A 17729-nucleotide genomic window follows, 5' to 3' on the forward strand; every position below is an offset into this window, starting at 1 on the left:
CTTCAGCTGGTGCCATGGTAGGGTGCGATGGGCTGATCCTTTCCTCAGGTTTTACATCCATCTGAAAAAGAAGCAAATTATCCAATGGAGAGAGAGTTCAGTTCAAGATACATACATACCCATTATTATTTTAGAGAGAATTTAATAGGTGTAGGCCCTCTTGTAGCCCATTATTGGTAGGAGCTTGATGTTGGAGAACATTTTTTGATATGATTCTGACTTGTTTCATTGTTCCAGGTATGGGTTCCATCTAACTGAGTGGATCCATTAGCCAAATCAGGAGCAGTTGGTAACCCACCATGGCTGTGTGCCACTGTTGTACTTGTGTGAGCATCACATCAGGTTGATTGCTGTTGAGTAGTTTAGACCCTGGTCACTCATGTAACACCTTCTGGCACTAGACAAGCTAACTGTCTGGGGATTGACTCTCTTTCAGCTTCCAGCCAGGTTGCTCCATGTTCTGTCCCAACAGCATATGGTATCTACAGCAGAAGGGTCTTAACCATTAACCTTTGGTGGGTCATCAAGTACTCTGACAGAATCCTTTCTTTTGGAAAACCTTGTAGGTCTCTGATCAATTGTGGATGTTACCCACATGTTGGCATGGGGAGTTACAGGTCAGTGCCAAGGGAGAAGAAGGAAGAAAAATATAGGTAATATAAAAGAGAAAAGAGAGAGAGAGAAACAGGAGGAGGTTGAGGATAGTCTTTATAATACCCTCTCCAGTCCCCTGTAAATCAGGTGTTATCTCTAAGCACCAGATGAAGGTTCAACTTTTTAGTATATCTTTCAGGATGTAGGATTTTATAGTACCATTTCCATTTGGGTCCAGTTTTTTGTCCTTCACCCCTCACCCTTACCCTCCCTTCCTACTCCACCATCCCTATATTCCAGTCCTCGAGATGTTTATTAGGTATGTCTGCATCAAGTTAGGAACCACGGATGAATGAGAACATGCAACGATTATCTTTTTGTGATTGGGTGAGTTCACTGAGAATGATCTGTCCCAATTTTGAGCATTTTTCTTCAGATTTCATTGTGTCATTTTTCTTTACTGCTGTGTAGAATTTGATCGTGTATATATAACACATCTTAGTTATTCATCTGTCTAATGATGGACATCTGGGTTGATTCTAGCTCTAGCTATTATGAATTGAGCAGTTATAAATATGGTTGAGCAAATATCTCTGAGATGAGGTTTTCAGCTGTTACGGTTAAATGACCAGTAAGGGAACAACTGGGTCTGTTGGTACCTCTGTAGTCATCCTTTTTAGGAGTCTTCATATTTCTTTTTGTTTGTTTGTTTGTTTGTTTTTGTTTTTCAAGGTAGGGTCTTACTCTACCTCAGGCTGACCTGGAATTCACTATGTAGTCTCAGGGTAGCCTCGAACTCATGGTGATCCTCTTACCTCTGCCTCCCAAGCGCTAGGATTAAAGGTGTGTGCTACCATGCCTGGCTGAGTCTCCATATTTCTTTCCATAGAGATTGTACCAGCTTGCATTCCCACCAACAGTGAATAAGGGTTCCTATTTCTCCACAACTTTACCAGCATTTGTTGTCGTTAGATATTTTAATGTTTGCTATCCTTACTGGGGTAAGGTGGAACCTCATAGTTGTTTTAATTTGCATTTCCCTGATGATTAGGGATGTTGAACATTTTCTTAAGTGTATGGTGGCCATTTGTATTTCTTCCTCTGAGAACTCCCTGTGCAGATCTCTGTCCCATTTTGTGAGTGGGTTGTTTGACTTTATTGTTTAGGTTTTTGAGTTCTTTGTAGATTCTAGAAATTAGACCTGTGTTTGATGTGTATCCAGCAAAGATTTTCTCCCATTCTGTGGGAAATCTATTGGCTCTACATATTGTATGTTTGTCTGTAAAAAAGCTTTTCAGCTTCCTGAGATTCCAGTGGTTGAGTGGTTGTTTAATTTTCTGAGCTACTGGGGTTTTGTTCAGGAAGTCTTTTCCCATTCCTATATCATGGAAAGTTCCTCCTATTTTTTTCTTCCAGTAGTAGCAGAGTTTCCAGTCTTATATTGAGGTCTTTGATCCATTTGGACTTGATTGTTGTGCATGGTAAAATGTATGGATCAAGTTTCATTTTTTTGCATATGGTTATCCAGTTTGTCCAGTGCCATTTATTGAAGATGCTATCTTTTTTTTTTTTTTTCTTCAGCATACATTGTTAGGGTCTTTGTCAGATATCAAGTAGCTGTAGTTACTTCACCCAAAGTCCAGGTCCTCAATTCTGTTCCATTGGTCTATGTTCCTTTTTTTTTTAAATTGTTTTTGTTCATTTTTATTTATTTATTTGAGAGCAACAGACAGAGAGAGAAAGAGGCAGATAGAGAGACAGAATGGGCATGCTAGGGCCCCCAGCCATTGCAAACGAACTCCATACGCGTGTGCCCCCTTGTGCATCAGGCTAACGTGGGTCCTGGGGAATCAAGCCTCGAACCGGGGTCCTTTGGCTTCACAGGCAAGCGCTTAACCGCAAAGCCATCTCTCCAGCCCATATGTTCCTGTTTTTATGCCAGTAACATATTGTTTTTATTACTATGGTGTTGTAGTATAACTTTAGATCAAGTGTGGTGATGTCTCCAGAGGTGTTTCTTTTGCTGAGGATGTGCTTGAATTTCTAAGGCCTTCTGTCATTCCATAAGAATTTTGAGATAATTTTTTCTATCTCTGTGAAGAAAGATGTTGGGATTTTTATTGCTATTGCATTGAATCTATATATTGCTGTTGGTAAGATTGCCATTTTCACAGTGTTGAGATATAAACTGTCCATGCCTATTTTCTCCAACGTTTTGATCATGAAGTGAAGTTGTATTTTGCCAAAGGCCTTTTCTACATCTATTGAGATGATCATGTGGTTTTTTTTTAAAATTATTTATTTATTTATTTGAGAGCGACAGACACAGAGAAAGACAGATAGAGGGAGAGAGAGAGAATGGGCGCGCCAGGGTTTCCAGCCTCTGCAAACGAACTCCAGACGCATGCGCCCCCTTGTGCATCTGGCTAACGTGGGACCTGGGGAACTGAGCCTCGAACCGGGGTCCTTAGGCTTCACAGGCAAGCGCTTAACCACTAAGCCATCTCTCCAGCCCGATCATGTGGTTTTTGTGTTTATTTATTTATTTATTTTATTATTTATGTGGCATATTACAGTGACAGATTTCTATATGTTGAACTACCCCTGTGTTCCTGGGATGAAGCCTACTTGGTCCAGGTGGATAATGCTTTTGATGTGCTGTTGAATATGGTTTTTGAAGATTTTGTTCAGGATCTTTGCATCTAAATTCATCAGGGAAATAGGCCTGTAGTTTTCTTTTCTTGTGACTCTCTGCTGGGTTTTGTATTAGGGTGATACTAGCTTCATAGAAGAAATTTGGGAACTCTCCATGTTCTCCAGTTGTGTGTCACAATTTGAGATACATTGATTTCAATTCTTCTGTGAAAGTTTGATAGAATTCACCTCAGAAGCCATCTGGTCCTAGACTCTTCTTTTTAGGGAGGTTTTTGATTACACTTTCAATCTCAGTGTTTGTGATAGGTTTGTTTAGGAGAAATCTACTCTGAGTTTAGTTTTGGTAGGTGGTATGTGTCCAGGAATTCATCTATTTTATCCTTATTCACTTCTGTGGTATAGAAGTTTTTGAAGTAAGCCCTGATGATTCTCCCAATTTCACTTATGTCTGTTGTGATCTCTCCTTTTCATTTCCAATTTTGTTAATTTGAAGTGTTTCTTTTCTTTTTTCTTTTTTTGCTTGATCAAATTGGCTAGGAGTTTATCAATCTTCTTTAAATTTTCAAAGAACCAGCTCTTTGTTTCATCAATTTTCTTAATTGTTTTCTTAGTTTCCAGTTCATTAATTTCTGCTCTGATCTTAATTATGTCTTTCCATCTGGAACTTTTGGGGTTGGATACTTCTTGCTTTTCCAGTGCCTTTAGGTGAATGGTTAGGTTATTGATTTGGGATCTCTTTGTCTTTCTTATGAAGGCATTTAGCACAACAAATTTTCCCTTGAGGACTACCTTCATTGTGTCCCATAAGATTTGGTATGTTGAGTCCTCATTGTCATTCATTTCTATACATTTTTCAATTTCATTTTTAAATTTCTTCCACTACCCACTTATTGTTTGAGTGTGTTGTTCAGTTTCTAGGAGTTAGTTGGATTCCTAGTGCATCTTTTCTTGTTAATTTCTAACAGTACAGCATTGTGATCTGATGTCAAGCAGCCTTTATGATCCAGTATATGATCTCTTTTAGAGAAGGTTCCATGGGCTGCTGAGAAGAATGTGCAATCTGTGGATTTAGGGTAGAATGTTCTATAGATGTTTGTTAGGTCTAATTTATCAATGGTGTTAAGCTCTCTTACTTTCCTGTTAATTTTCTGTTTGAATGAGCTATCTATTGCTGATAGTGGAGTATTGAAGTCCCCAACTATGATGTTGTAGGTGGTTATTTCTGTTGTATTGTCAAGTAGGTTTTGTTTTATGAATTGTGGTACACCTGTATTTGGTGCATAAAGATTAATGATTGTGATATTCTCTTGTCAGATCGTTCCCTTGATAAGAAGTGGCCTCTGTCTTTTTTGGTTACTTTTGGTTTGAAGTCTAGTACATCTGCTTGCTTATTTCCATTTGCTTGGAATATCATTTTCCAGCCTTTCACCCTGAGGAGGTGTCTGTCCTTAGTGGTGAGGTAGGTTTCTTGAAGACAGCAGATTGAGGGATCTAATTTTCTGATCCACCCTGTTATCTTGTGTTTCTTGATTGGTGAATTAAGGCCATTAATATTTAGGGTAATAACAGTGAGATTTGATTTAATACCTGCCATATTGGGGTGGTTTATGTGATTTGGTATCTTCTTGGTCTTTGTAGTTTTTGTGCCTTCTTGAAGTATGGTTTCTGTGATCTGCTTCTTGTAGGTACTTGAGGCTGGTTATTTGAATCTTCTGTGTGGAGCATTCCCTGAAGTACTCTCTGTAGGTTTGGCTTTGTGTTCATATAGTTGTAAAGCTGAGTTTTATTGTAGAAGGTATACCTCTATTATGAGGTATACTTTTGCTGAGTAGAGTAGTTAGGGTTGGAAGCCATAAGTTCTTAGAGTTTGCAATGTTCCATTCCAGATCCTTCTGGCTTTTAGGGTTTCCATTGAGAAGTCTGAAGTAATTCTGATGGGGTTTCCCTTATATGTAACGTGTTGTCTCTCCCTAGCTGCCTTTAGAACTTTCTCTTTGTGATTGATGTTTAGAGTCTTAATAATAATATGTCTGGGAGAATTTCTGCTTTGGTCCAGTCTGTTTGGAGTTCTGCTAGCTTTTTCTTTTTTTTCTTTTTTTCAAGGTAGGTTTCACTCTAGTCCAGGCTGACCTGGAATTCACTGTGTAGTCTCAGGGTGGCCTCAAACTCATGGTGATCCTCCTACCTCTGCCTCCCAAGTGCTGGGATTAAAGGCGTGCTCCACCTCGCCCGGCTCCTGCTAGCTTCTTGTACCTTGATGGGACTTTCTTTTGAGAGAGTGGGAAAGTTTTCTTTGATAATTTTGTTGAATAAGTTTTGCCTGCCTTTGTTCTGTATTTCTTCCCCTCCGGTATTCCCATGATCCGATTGTTGGGATGCTTAAGGATATTCCACAATTCCCTCATGTTCTCATCACAGAAATTTTTGAACTTGTTGAAACTTTTGGACTCTCAGACTGTTTCTTCTGTTTTGTCTTCCAGTTCTGATTTTCTATCCTCCACATGACTGAACCTATTCTTGAGAGCTTCTATAGAGTTTTGGGCTTGTGCAATTTGGTTTGTATTTTCTACTGCTTTTTAATGTATAGTTTCCAACCCTCTGTCAAGTTCCCTTTTCACGTCATTTTCTGTTTTTCTTAATGCTTCTTGGAGTTCATCCTTGTACTTTTTTATGGCTTCATTGAGCTTAGCCAGTTGGTTATTCAGGTCCTTTTCTTTTTGCTCTCCTTCAAATCATTTGACTGTCTTCGGAAACCTTCCTGGTTCTTTTCTAGTAGGTCTAATATAGTGAGCATACCAGTCATACAATTATTTGACCTTTGTGAGTTTCTACAATTTCTGCTATTTGTTTGGCCAGGGTTGCATAGTTTGTTTCTTCATTTTGGGGTTATAATCTTATTGTTTCTTCTATGTTTTTTTTTAATTTAATTTAATTTTTTAATCTTTTCACAATTTTTATTAATATTTTCCATGATTATTAAAAATATCCCATGGTAATACCCTCCCCCCTGCACTTTTCCCTTTGAAATTCCATTCTCCATCATATTACCTCCCCATCTCAATCATTCTACTTACGTATATACAGTACCAACCTATTAAGTACCCTCCTCCCTTCCTTTCTCTTCTCTTTATATCTCCTTTTTAACTTACTGGCCTCTGCTACTAAGTATTTTCCTTCTCACGCAGAAGCCCAATCATCTGTTCTTCTATGTTTTGATTAGAGGCATCCATTGTGGGACTGGGCAATCTACCTGGATTTACTTGCATCTGATTTTTCATGCTTTCCTTTTTCCCTGTGATCTGTGCATCACAATGTTTAAGAAAGCTTAGGGTGTGGGGCACTAGCCTGCTGGCGGGCGGGGGAGAGGGGTGGCAGTGAATGGAACTGTGATCACCCTCTGAGTTCAGTAAAGCTAGGGTGGAGACACTAGCCTATGTCCCTGTTTGGGTGTGGGAGGAGGCAGCTGAATGGGATGGCAATTGCGAGCAGGACTCAGAGGGGCTGGGCAGAATGGCAGCTGGGCCTGTGATTGCCTGCAGGGGTCAGCAAGACTGGGCATAAATGGTGACTGGGCCGCCTGATAGCGTGGGAGTCAGCAAGACTACCATCCACGCACAGCAGTCAGCAGGGCTGGGCAGGACCGGCAATCACGCATGGGCTCAGCAAGGCTGGTGGGAATGGTGATCGCATGGTCAGCAGGGCTGGGTGAGGCTAGCGATCGTGGGTGGGGGTTCCCAAGGCTGGGTGGGACCAGTGACCATACAGGGGTTTGCAAGGCTGGGCTGGAAAGGCAACTGGCATGGTCATTGTGCCAATGGAGCTCTGCTCGTTGGTGGGAAAGCCTAGGGTGGAGGACCTAGCCTAGCTTGGATCCACTTGGCCTGCAGTTAATGCAGGTGGGACCTCCCACTGGAACTGTGGGTAGGATGGCTGCTTGAGGGGATTGGGTGACTGGTGGGCTACCCTAGAGTATGGGAATCAGTGGATTCCCCATTTTGCTCCTCCACACCCTCCTACCTGGAAGCCTACTAGAATCAGCAAACCCCTAAAGAAAAAATACACCCCCCCCAAACCTTAAGGGTCTTGCCTTTTCTTCTCCATGAGGTGATGCATGGTTAGGCAGATGACAGTGGCTTTTTTTTCTTTTTTTTTTTTGGTTTTTCGAGGTAGGGTCTCACTCTGGTCCAGGCTGACCTGGAATTAACTCTGTAGTCTCAGGGTGGCCTTGAACTCATGGCAGTCCTCCTACCTCTGCCTCCCGAGTGCTGGGATTAAAGGTGTGCACCACCACGCCCAGCTGACAGTTTCTTTTAACACTTGATTTTCATGTCTGGGTTTTTTTTTTTTTTCTCTCTCTCTCTCTTAAAGACTTGGACATAGAGTTTGTTCCTTATGTATAGAGGAGTAACTTAAAAGTATTAATAGTTGTAACTAGACTTAGAAAATGTTTTTTTTAATATGAAGTTCTATTTTTAGTCCTGTACTTTAAATAAATGTTTCAAAAGCTTTAGGTTGATGGTCAGTTGTTTACATATAGTGTGTTTCTTTTCTCTGTATGGCTTGGGAAAGGAGTGTTGGTATTTTTGCTTGTTTGTTTGAGACAGTCTCATATAGCCCAGGGTGCTCTCAAATTCTCTATGTAGCTGAGACTGGCCTTGAATTCCTGATCTTCTGCCCCTACCTGGGATTACAGACCTGTGCTCAGTATGGCCTTTTAAAATATTTTATTTATTTATTCACTTATTTATGCAAGAGAAAAACAAGGGCAAGCAGAGAGTGCAAGTGTGTGATTGAATGTGCCAAGGCTTTCTGCCACTGCAAACAAACTCCAGACATATGTACCACTTAGTTCCTCTGCCTTTATGTGGGTACTGGGGAATTGAACCTGGGCCTATCAGGCCTTGCAAGCAAGTGCCTTTAACCACTGAGCTATCTCTCCAGCTCCATATGGCCTTTTACTCAAGTGAAAACCTTCACGTTTGTAGCACATTCATACTAATGTAGTGGGTTGAATGGTGATTTCTCAAAAGATAAGTTCATATCCTAATTCCCAGGACTTTTAATATTGCCTTATTTAGGTGTAGGTGTGATTATGTATCTGGAGAGAAGATCATCTTGAATTACCTTTATGGACTCAAATCCAGTAATAGATATCCCTATTAGAAAGTCAGAGGAAGCTTTGTGATGAAAGAATGGGAGGTATTGTGACCATCAAGGCAGGATGAGAGTGAGAGACAAAGAATAGATTTTTACAGCTTCCAGAACAAATGTGGCCCTTGCAGATACTTTATTTAGAGTTAACCAAGTTTGTTATAGCAGCTGTGGACCTAGTAAAATCAGAAGATAATCATGGAAACTGGGGGTGGTGGCACATGCCTTTCATCCCAGCACTCAGGAAGCAGAGGTAGGAAGATAGCTGTGAGTTTGAGGTCACTCTGAGGCTACATAGTGAATTCCAGGTCAGCCTGGGCTAACCTGGAAAAAAAAAAAACCTACCTACCTCCAAAAAAATATAATAAAAGGAAAAAGAAGGTAATCATGAAGCTGAAAGGTGCCTGTTTAAGAAATACCTGAGATCATTGACCTCATTATACATGCTGTCCCAAATAGCTGCATTTCAGTGGTCTTCCTCAAACATAACAACTGTCCCATTGTGTTCAGAAACCACTTCATGTTTCCTTGTATCTGCCTACTACTGACAGCCCCCAACAACTGGTGCTCTGTAGGAAACTCACCTAAGGGAACAACAGTTCGGGGACCCTAAGAGACACAGCTATATGGAAAAAGGACGCATGAATCCACCCTTGGCTGGACTTCCAGAGTGTGGTGTTCTCATAGTTTAGCTAACAAACACCAAGGACATTTTCTGGATGCTCCAGTAGTTCTAAAGAAAATAAGGGTAAACTTCACATTGAACTATGATAATTCCCCAGTGACTGGAGGCACTGATATTCATTCATTCTGGGTCACTCTTTTAAATAACTAAAATATTTTGTTTGAAAAGGTGGGGTACATCACTGGGGAAGACAGTCATCGAGTATTTCACAACAGTGCAATGAATTGTGAAATAGAGGATAAAATGAGTGTTATAGGGCTGGAGAGATGGCTTAGCGGTTAAGCGCTTGCCTGTGAAGCCCAAGGACTCCGGTTCGAGGCTTGGTTCCCCAGGTCCCACATTAGCCAGATGCACAAGGGGGCGCATGTGTCTGGAGTTCGTTTGCAAAGGCTGGAAGCCCTGGCGCGCCCATTCTCTCTCTCTCCCTCTATCTGTCTTTCTCTCTGTGTCTGTTGCTCTCAAATAAATAAATAAATTTAAAAAAAAAATGAGTGTTATACCTTCCTGCCTTACCTGGGAGGATGTAAAGTGATCACAAAAAACATAAGATGGAATTTAAAGAAGGGCTGGGGACTCCACTATAGGGAAGCCCCCAGCTGACTTTACTCGCAGCATTTTTAAAAATTTATTTTATTTATTTGTGAGAGAGAGGTGCAGAGAAAGAAAGAGAGATTACGTGCACCAGGGCCTCCATGCACTGTGAACAAACTGCAGACTCATGTACCACCTTGTGCATCTGGCTTTATGTGGGTCCTGGGGAATCCAACCTAGGTCCTTTGGCTTTGCAGGCAAAAACCTTAACTGCTAAGCCATTGCTCCAGCCCTACTTGCAGCTTTTAATGAGAGTTTAAGGCAGTAAAAGTTATGGGAAGTTTAGGCCATACTGAAGATGAACTGAAAAATATTTATTATTCTCAACCCAGGGTAAATGATCACCAGTTGTTGATGCAAGCATTCTGATTTATTTTGAAACATGCTCATCACATCAGGAAATCTTTGTAGAAGCTGTTGAGTTTCTTGTGTCCCTAGGAGCTCACACCCAAAAGATGCCTAGTTTTTCATGTCCCTAGGCTTAGCCTGTGCAGCAATGAACATGTTGTGAATGAGAATGATATCCACAAATGGGCTATTTATTTTTACTGTGCTGGATATTGAATCCAGGATTCACACATGCTAGGCAAGTGTTCTGTCACTGTATTACACCCTTAGAATGGGACTGAATATTTGGTAGAACATTGAAGCCAAAGTGAAGATCATAGAGACAATAGGCCCAATGATAGTGTAGCCAATAGAATTAGGTATTTGAATTTGGGGTAGAAATTGAGAGCCTAGATTAAATAGCAAATGTCATAATAATGTGGGATAATAACATGGTGAGGAACAGAGAACTTTGGTTTTGGGACTAGAAGGAGCTCTATTACCAGGGGATTAGTTGGTAGAAAGACATTGAAGGGTCATATCTAGAACTGTAAAATGAGAGATAATAGGGAATATATGAGTGAGATTGAATGTTTGGAGATCATGAGCCCATATATAGGGATTCAGTGGGAATCAATACTATGAGAACAACATAAGTTCCAATGTTTAAGAGTAAAAACTTTCAAGCCAGGCATGGTGGTGTACGACTTTACTCCCAGCACTCAGGAGGTAGATGTAGGAGGATCACTGTGAGTTCAAGGCCACCCCAGACTACATAGTGAATTCCAGATCAGCCTGAGCTGGAGTGAGACTGTACCTCAACCCTCCCCCACACACACACAAAAAAAAGAAATGAGTAAAAACTTTCCTGCAGGACACTGAGAAATCAAGCTGGTGTTGAGTGGGACACTTCCTCCCTGTTGACTGGCTGTCATAGAACTTGAAAGTGCTATGCAGCTACTGGGAGAGAAAAGTCATTGAGGAGCTTAACCAGTAGTGAACCCCACAAGCCACATAGTTGGCCAGCAAGGCAAAATGTGCCAACTGGTGCAATGGTGGCATGTCTCTTATGGAGGAAACCAAATGCTCGTGTTGGATTTGAGACCCACTCATTGGGGGGGGGGGGGTGGGAATCCTTGCTTGGTACTGAAAGCCTAGTCAAAAAGGATATTCAAAATGCTGGGAAGTGACTGTGATGTGTTCAGCACTGATACATTGCTATCACACCCTCCAAGTTTCAGGGAAGAGGTGGCAGAGAAGATGTAAGAGCCAAAGGAAAGGGAGAAGTGTTTTGGAATGCTGTCTTTCAGACACAAAGTGTCCACTGCATTTATGACCTCACTGTAACTGCCATTACCTACACAAAACCTGCATAATATGAGGGGAAAACAAGAAAGATGGCATCAAAATAGAAAAGGGACTAGTTGGAAAGAAGGAGTTAAGTGGGGTGGGGGGTATATAGAAAGAGGGACTTAGGAGAGTGGTAGGAGGGAATCCTCAGTTTACCTCGTGTATTTGAAATAGGTATTGAGGTTGTCAATAAAAAGTTTTTTTTTTTTTTTAAGTAAAAACTGGGCAACAGTAAGATATATCACAGTATCTTGGAGATAGGCTTCAGGGGAATAGTGCCAGTGATGGAGAGGGAATTACTATAAACTGTGGCTATAAAGTGCAGGCTGGTGGAATAAACCTAACCAAGGATGTGAAGGATCTCTACAATGAAAACTTTAAAGCACTCAAGCAAGAAATTGCAGAAGACATGAGGAAATGGAAAGACAACCCTTGCTTTTGCATCAGAAGAATCAATATTGTGAAAATGGCAATCTTACCAAAAGCAATCTACACATTTAATTCAATCCCCATCAAAATTCCAATGGTATTCTTCACGGAAATGGAAAAAGCAATCCAAAATTCATTTCGAATCACAAAAAAACTAAAATATCTAAAACAACTTTGAGCAACAAAAATAAGGCTGGTGGTATCCATACCTGATTTTAATCTATACTACAGAGCCATAGTAACAAAAACAGCATGGTACTGGCACAAAAGCAGATATGTAGATCAATGGAACAGAATAGAGGACCCAGATGTAAGTCTGTATAGCTACAGCCACCTTGATCTTTGACAAAAATGCCAAAAATACTCATTGGAGAGAAGGCCATGAAGGTGGACATCGAGGAGAAGCCTAAAGCACTGGTGCAGGAGCCCTATGTGCTAAATGAACTGGAGGCAAAAAGCCAGCCTCCCAGAAAAGAAAGGAAATACCCCGTCTCAAGACCTCCTTGATTATGTTCATTACACGGTGGAGAACCATGGAGAGGACTATAGGGCCTTGGTCCTGGATGAGAAGAATTACTATCAAGATACTCAAAAACAGAAAAGACAGCCTCTTCAGCAAATGGTGTTGGGAAAACTGGATATGTATCTGTAGAAGGATGAATATAGATCCTTATCTCTCTCCATGTGAAAGAATTAAGTCCAAATGGATCAAAGACCTTAATATCTGAAGCTGCTAGAGGATAAAGTAGGGGAAGCCCTTCAACATATTGGTCTTTGCAAAGACTTTCTGAATATAACTCCAATTGCTCAGGCAATAAAACCACTGATTAACTGCTAGGACCTAGTGAAATTACAAGCCTTTTGTACAGCAAAAGACACTGTGAATAGAGCAAAGAGGCAACCTACAGAATGGGAGAAGATCTTTGCCAGCTATACATCTGATAGAGGATTAATTTCTAGGACATACAAAGAACTCAAAAAATTAAATAATAAGAAATCAAGCAACCCAATTAAAAAATTGGCTATGGAACTCAGTAGAGAGTTCTCAACAGAAGATACACAGATGGCAGATAAATATGTTAAAAAATGTTTGATATTCCTAGTCAACAGGGAAATGCAGATTAAAACTACATTGAGGTTCCATCTCACTCCTGTCAGATTGGCTACCATCATGAAAACAAACGAACATAACTGCTGGCGAGGATGTGGAAAAAAAGGAACACTTCTACACTGTTGTGGGAATGCAATCTGGTCCAGCCATTGTGGAAATCACTGTGGAGGTTCCTGAGACAGCTAAAAGTGGATCTACCATATGACCCAGCTATACCACTCCTAGGCATATATCTTAAGGACTTGTCTCACTACCTTAGAGATACTTACTCAACCATGTTTATTGCCACTCTACTTAAAATAGCTAGGAAATGGAACCAGCCTAGATGTCCCTCAACTGATAAGTGGATAGGAAGATGTGACACATTTACACAATGGAGTCCTACTCAGCAGTAAATAAAACTGAAGTTATGAAATTTGCAGGAAAATGGATGCGTCTGGAATGGATTATACTAAGTGAGGTAACCCAGGCCCAGATAGCCAAATGTTGCATGTTCTCTCTCATATGTGGATCCTAGCTACAAACTATTGGACTTCTGTGTCAGTAGGAAGAAAACTCAGTAGCAGAGGCCAGTAAGCTAAAAAGGAGATATAAAGGGAATTGAAAGGGATGGAGGGGAGAACTTAATAGGATGGTCATTATATATATGAAAGTTGAAGAACAGATTAATGGGGATGCAAAGGCCTGAGGTCAGGGGAAGAGACTGAGTAAAGGAAAGGTGGAGGGAAGGCTAATCAAAATCTAAGAGGATATAAATAAGTCATATGGAAACCTACTTTTTTAAGACAATGGAGCCATAGATTGTTAGCAGAAAAATTTCAGTGCCAGGGATGGTATACCTTCCAGTGAGTTGTTGGCCAGGGAGGTCCCTGATGTTCCCAAAACATTATAGGCCATTGCTGAGGCCCTTGGTTTCTCGCCAGGAATAGATGGTAAGACCCTATTGCTGAGGACTCCACATACTGGGCTGCAAGGCAAGTGAGAAATCCTGCTGGAACTGAGCTGATAACCTCCTCCATGTAGACCAGCTGACAGAAAGCTGGAAGAAGCCATTATACATGTGTTTCAATGGGAGAAAGGCATACCACCAGTGAAGATACTCAACAGTGGACACTGCAAGCCTTAGATTTCACCAGCCAGGCTAAATGAGTGAACTGATGCAATAGTGGGAAGTCTGTTATGGGGGAAACCATCTGCCCTCTAATTTGACTGGAAGCCTGCTTCATGAGAGGGAAGATACTGAAAACCTACAACAGGGGTAGTCACAAGCCCTAGGGGTGTAACGTCTGCTGCTGTCTGGCTAAATGTATGCTGATGAAACTGCCCAGTAAGCACTTCTCTTATTGTTCATACCCATATATTAATGATTCTCTTACTTTTGGTTAGAGAACCTTCTCTTTTCAGATGGTGGTATTAGTCTAAGTCACCTTGGGATGACTTAGAAGGTACGATGGTGCTGAGAAGATAAGACAGAGAAGTGCTCAGCACTGCAATATTTGTATCACACCTTTTTAAAAAATATTTTAATTTTTTTTGTTCACTTTATTTATTTATTTATTTGAGAGTGACAGGAAAGAAAGAGGCAGAGAGAGAGAGAGAGAGAAGGGGTATGCCAGGGCCTCCAGCCACTGCAAACGAACTCCAGATGCATGCGCCCCCTTGTGCATCTGGCTAATGCGGGTCCTGGAGAATCGAGCCTCAAACTGGGGTCCTTAGGCTTCACAGGCAAGCGCTTAACCGCTAAGCCATCTCTCCAGCCCTGTATCACACCTTTTAAGGCTCAGGGTCCATTGTGGAAGAGGTGGTGGAAAGAATGTAAGAGCTGCCGGGTGTGGTGGTGCACACCTTTAATCCCAGCCCTCGGGAGGCAGAGGTAGGAGGATTACGGTGAGTTCAAGGCCACCCTGAGACTACATAGTGAATTCCAGGTCAGCCTGGGCTAGAGTGAGACCCTACCTCGAAAAACCAAAAAAAAAAAAAAAAAAAAAAAAAAAAAGAGCCAAGGAAGGGTAGGACTCCTTACAGTGTCCTTCTCCAGACACAGAATGGCCTGGATATTCATGTCCTCACAGTGCTTGACACTACCTACACTAGACCATCATAACAGGAGGAAAAGATCATGACATCAAAATGAAAGACTGATTGAGAGGGGAGGGGATATGATGGAGAATGGAGTTTCAAAAGGGAAAGTGGGGGAGGGAGGGAATTACCATGGAATATTGTTTATAATCAGGGAAGGTGTCAATTAAAAATAAATAAATACAGTGCAGGCTGACATTGGGGAACAGTGGATATTATACCATGACCCTGAAAAGGAGCACTATACCAAGTCACATAATGATGGAATTGGGGGGGGGGGGGTTGTGCTGTGGATTGTGAAACAGGTTTTTTCTTTAACACATAGTTTATAAATATCCAGGTTGGGTGAACCAGGGCGCAAATCCAGAGGTTAGCTGAGGGACTGTATTGTGCCAGAAGTGTATTGATAGGCAAGTGGGAACTAAATATTGAGGGGCACAAGGCTACAATACAGTACTAGTGTAGCAGCAGAATGGCATGTTGGGGAACTGGATGCTGTGAAAGATTCAGCTGAGGAGCCTGCATAGCTAGTTAGTGGCCCGAGATGCTGTACCTGGATTGCTAGATCCAGCGAAGTCTATTTTACAGGAACAGGAGGGATGTAAGGATTAGGGATATAACCTGAGGCTGACTAGGAAACCTGGCAAAGGAACTCTGGTATAGTGGGAAATTAACAGACAACTCAATATAGGGTAAACTGAAGAACGTAATTTATTCCATCAGGGATGCCACAATCACAGATATTTCCATACAGTAGATGCAGTATTGGCGCGCTGTATTTGCATATCTTACATTCACAAGGAAACAAAGCAAGCAGGTGGGCAAATAACCTGCAAAATGGGTTCTAGTATTTGCTCTTTTGATTGTGAGATGACAGATCAGTAGGAACTCTTAATGACACTCCCTCCACCAACCCCTTTATATAGGTCCCATAGCCTCAGAAGGCTCCAAGGCTAGATGAGATCATCCCATAGTTCTCAAATCCAGTCATCCAGCGGACCCCAGCCAAAGAAGGATCTCAAGAGTTGCGTCCCAGGAGTCTTTGCGATCTCAGGCTCCTAGCAGTCTAGCTTCTGGTAGGTCAGCTCCTCTGTCTACTTGTTTGGCTCCTCCCAGTAGCAACGAAACCTGAAGCAGGGAAAGAAAAAAAAAGAAAAAAACATAGTCCGGATGAGCCTGAACTCCCTCCCTAGGACTAAGGCCCAGAACCCAACCTTGACCAATGCCCACTCACCTTTGCCTGGCGCTCCAGCCATACCCGCTGCGCTCCCAGGTCCACCAGCTTCCGGCTCTCCGAGTTCTGGCTGCGCCAGCTCCGAGACCCAGCTGGCTCATCCCGAGGGCGAAGCGGCATCACAGCATGGGGAGGGGTACTGGGGGGGGGGGGGTTGGCGGGCTCAGGTCTGGCTAATCAATTCAGTAGCAGGAGCTGGCTTCTCTCTGCTCCCCAGACACAGGATGCAGGGCTCTTTGCAAGCGCCACCACGTCACAGTATGATAGGGCACAGTGACATTATTCTAATGACAGAGTTCAATCTCAATCCTGGACTCTAAACATTAGGGACTAACTGCACTCGATGTGCAAGTGCAAGTAATGCCACGATGTCATGGCCGGCAGCTACTTTGGATCTGCCTACTGATGGAAAAAGAAAAAGAAGCATCTAAAACTAGATAAAGGGCTGTTTTCAAACAAAAGGCTAAGAAGCTATTCTCTCCTCTACCCTCCCAACTCGGCTTTGCGCCCACCCGGTCAGGCCCCTGGCCATTCAGGAAAACTGTAAATGGATATAGGTGAAGATGCAGGAGGTGATGGAGAAGGCGATGGCCGCGTAGATAAAGATGGAGAGGTGCGGGAAATGGTCGAGATAGCAGCCCTCCTCCTCCTGGGGAGGCACATCCTCCTTAGGCTTGGGATGCGCGGTGGTCTTCGGGGTCTTCCCGGCTGGGCCACCCTGCGCCTTCCTGCCAGCGCGCCGTCCAGATTTTCTGCCCCCAGAAGACACCGACCTGGGCGCGCGGACAGTGGGGGCCTGGACAGGAGGAAGCTTGTCGAACAAGTCCTCCGAGTCGGAATCCAGGAATATCTGCTCAGAACCAAGATCTATGGGAGTACGTACAAAGAAGGTTTCCTCCATCGTCACGGAGCACGGGCAGGCGGGTTTAGCACGACTTGGTGGTCAGGTCAGGTCAGGATCCAGGCGCAGTGGGCACTGGTCCAGGCTGCAGCGGTATTTCTATAACCCTGGGTGGGCGGGAGGGCTGGGGCGGAGCCAGCGGGGGTGGGGGGGAGCTCTGCAGGGTCCGCTAGGCCTCTCAGAGGCGCTTCTTTCCCTGGCTCCTCCTTCCGCCCCCAGCCTGTTGCTGAGGATGGTCTTCCAGCTTCCAGCTCACGAGTTATTGCGCAGCTTGGTTTGTCTCCAAGGCAACGAGACTGGATTGCGGGGGAGATGGTGCGAGCCACTAGCTGGGATCTTCTGGCACCATCTCAGGGCTATTCTGACGACCTGTATCAGGAAGATGGCGACAGACACTTAGGACGCTCAAGACGCATTAAAGCAGAAATCTAGCAACTGAAGTAGACTTGTAACACACCCGCAAAGGCTCAGGGAACGTTGTAGAAGATGTAGTGGAAAGACTGTTAAGAGCCACAGGTTGGAAGGAGCACCCTGAGGCAATGTCCTCTCTTCTCACCCCCCCCCCACAGTGATTGACTGAATTCATAACCCATAACTCCATGGGGAATAGCAGTACTGAGGA

At 42.8% G+C, this 17729-nt stretch overlaps 1 protein-coding gene across 1 annotated transcript; it reads right to left on the reverse strand.

Annotated features, from left to right (window-relative positions):
• Positions 1–15665: 15665 nt before the first annotated feature.
• LOC105944663 lies at positions 15666–17226 on the reverse strand. Its single transcript, XM_045158846.1, has 2 exons — positions 16207–17226; positions 15666–16100 (listed from the first exon to the last, which is right to left on the reverse strand). The coding sequence occupies exon 1, from the start codon at positions 17105–17107 to the stop codon at positions 16739–16741; it is 369 nt and encodes a 122-aa protein (XP_045014781.1). The 5' UTR covers positions 17108–17226; the 3' UTR covers positions 15666–16100; positions 16207–16738.
• Between the last annotated feature and the right edge of the window lie 503 nt (positions 17227–17729).

Source organism: Jaculus jaculus, chromosome 9, assembly GCF_020740685.1.
Source record: "Jaculus jaculus isolate mJacJac1 chromosome 9, mJacJac1.mat.Y.cur, whole genome shotgun sequence".
NCBI lineage: Eukaryota > Metazoa > Chordata > Mammalia > Rodentia > Dipodidae > Jaculus > Jaculus jaculus.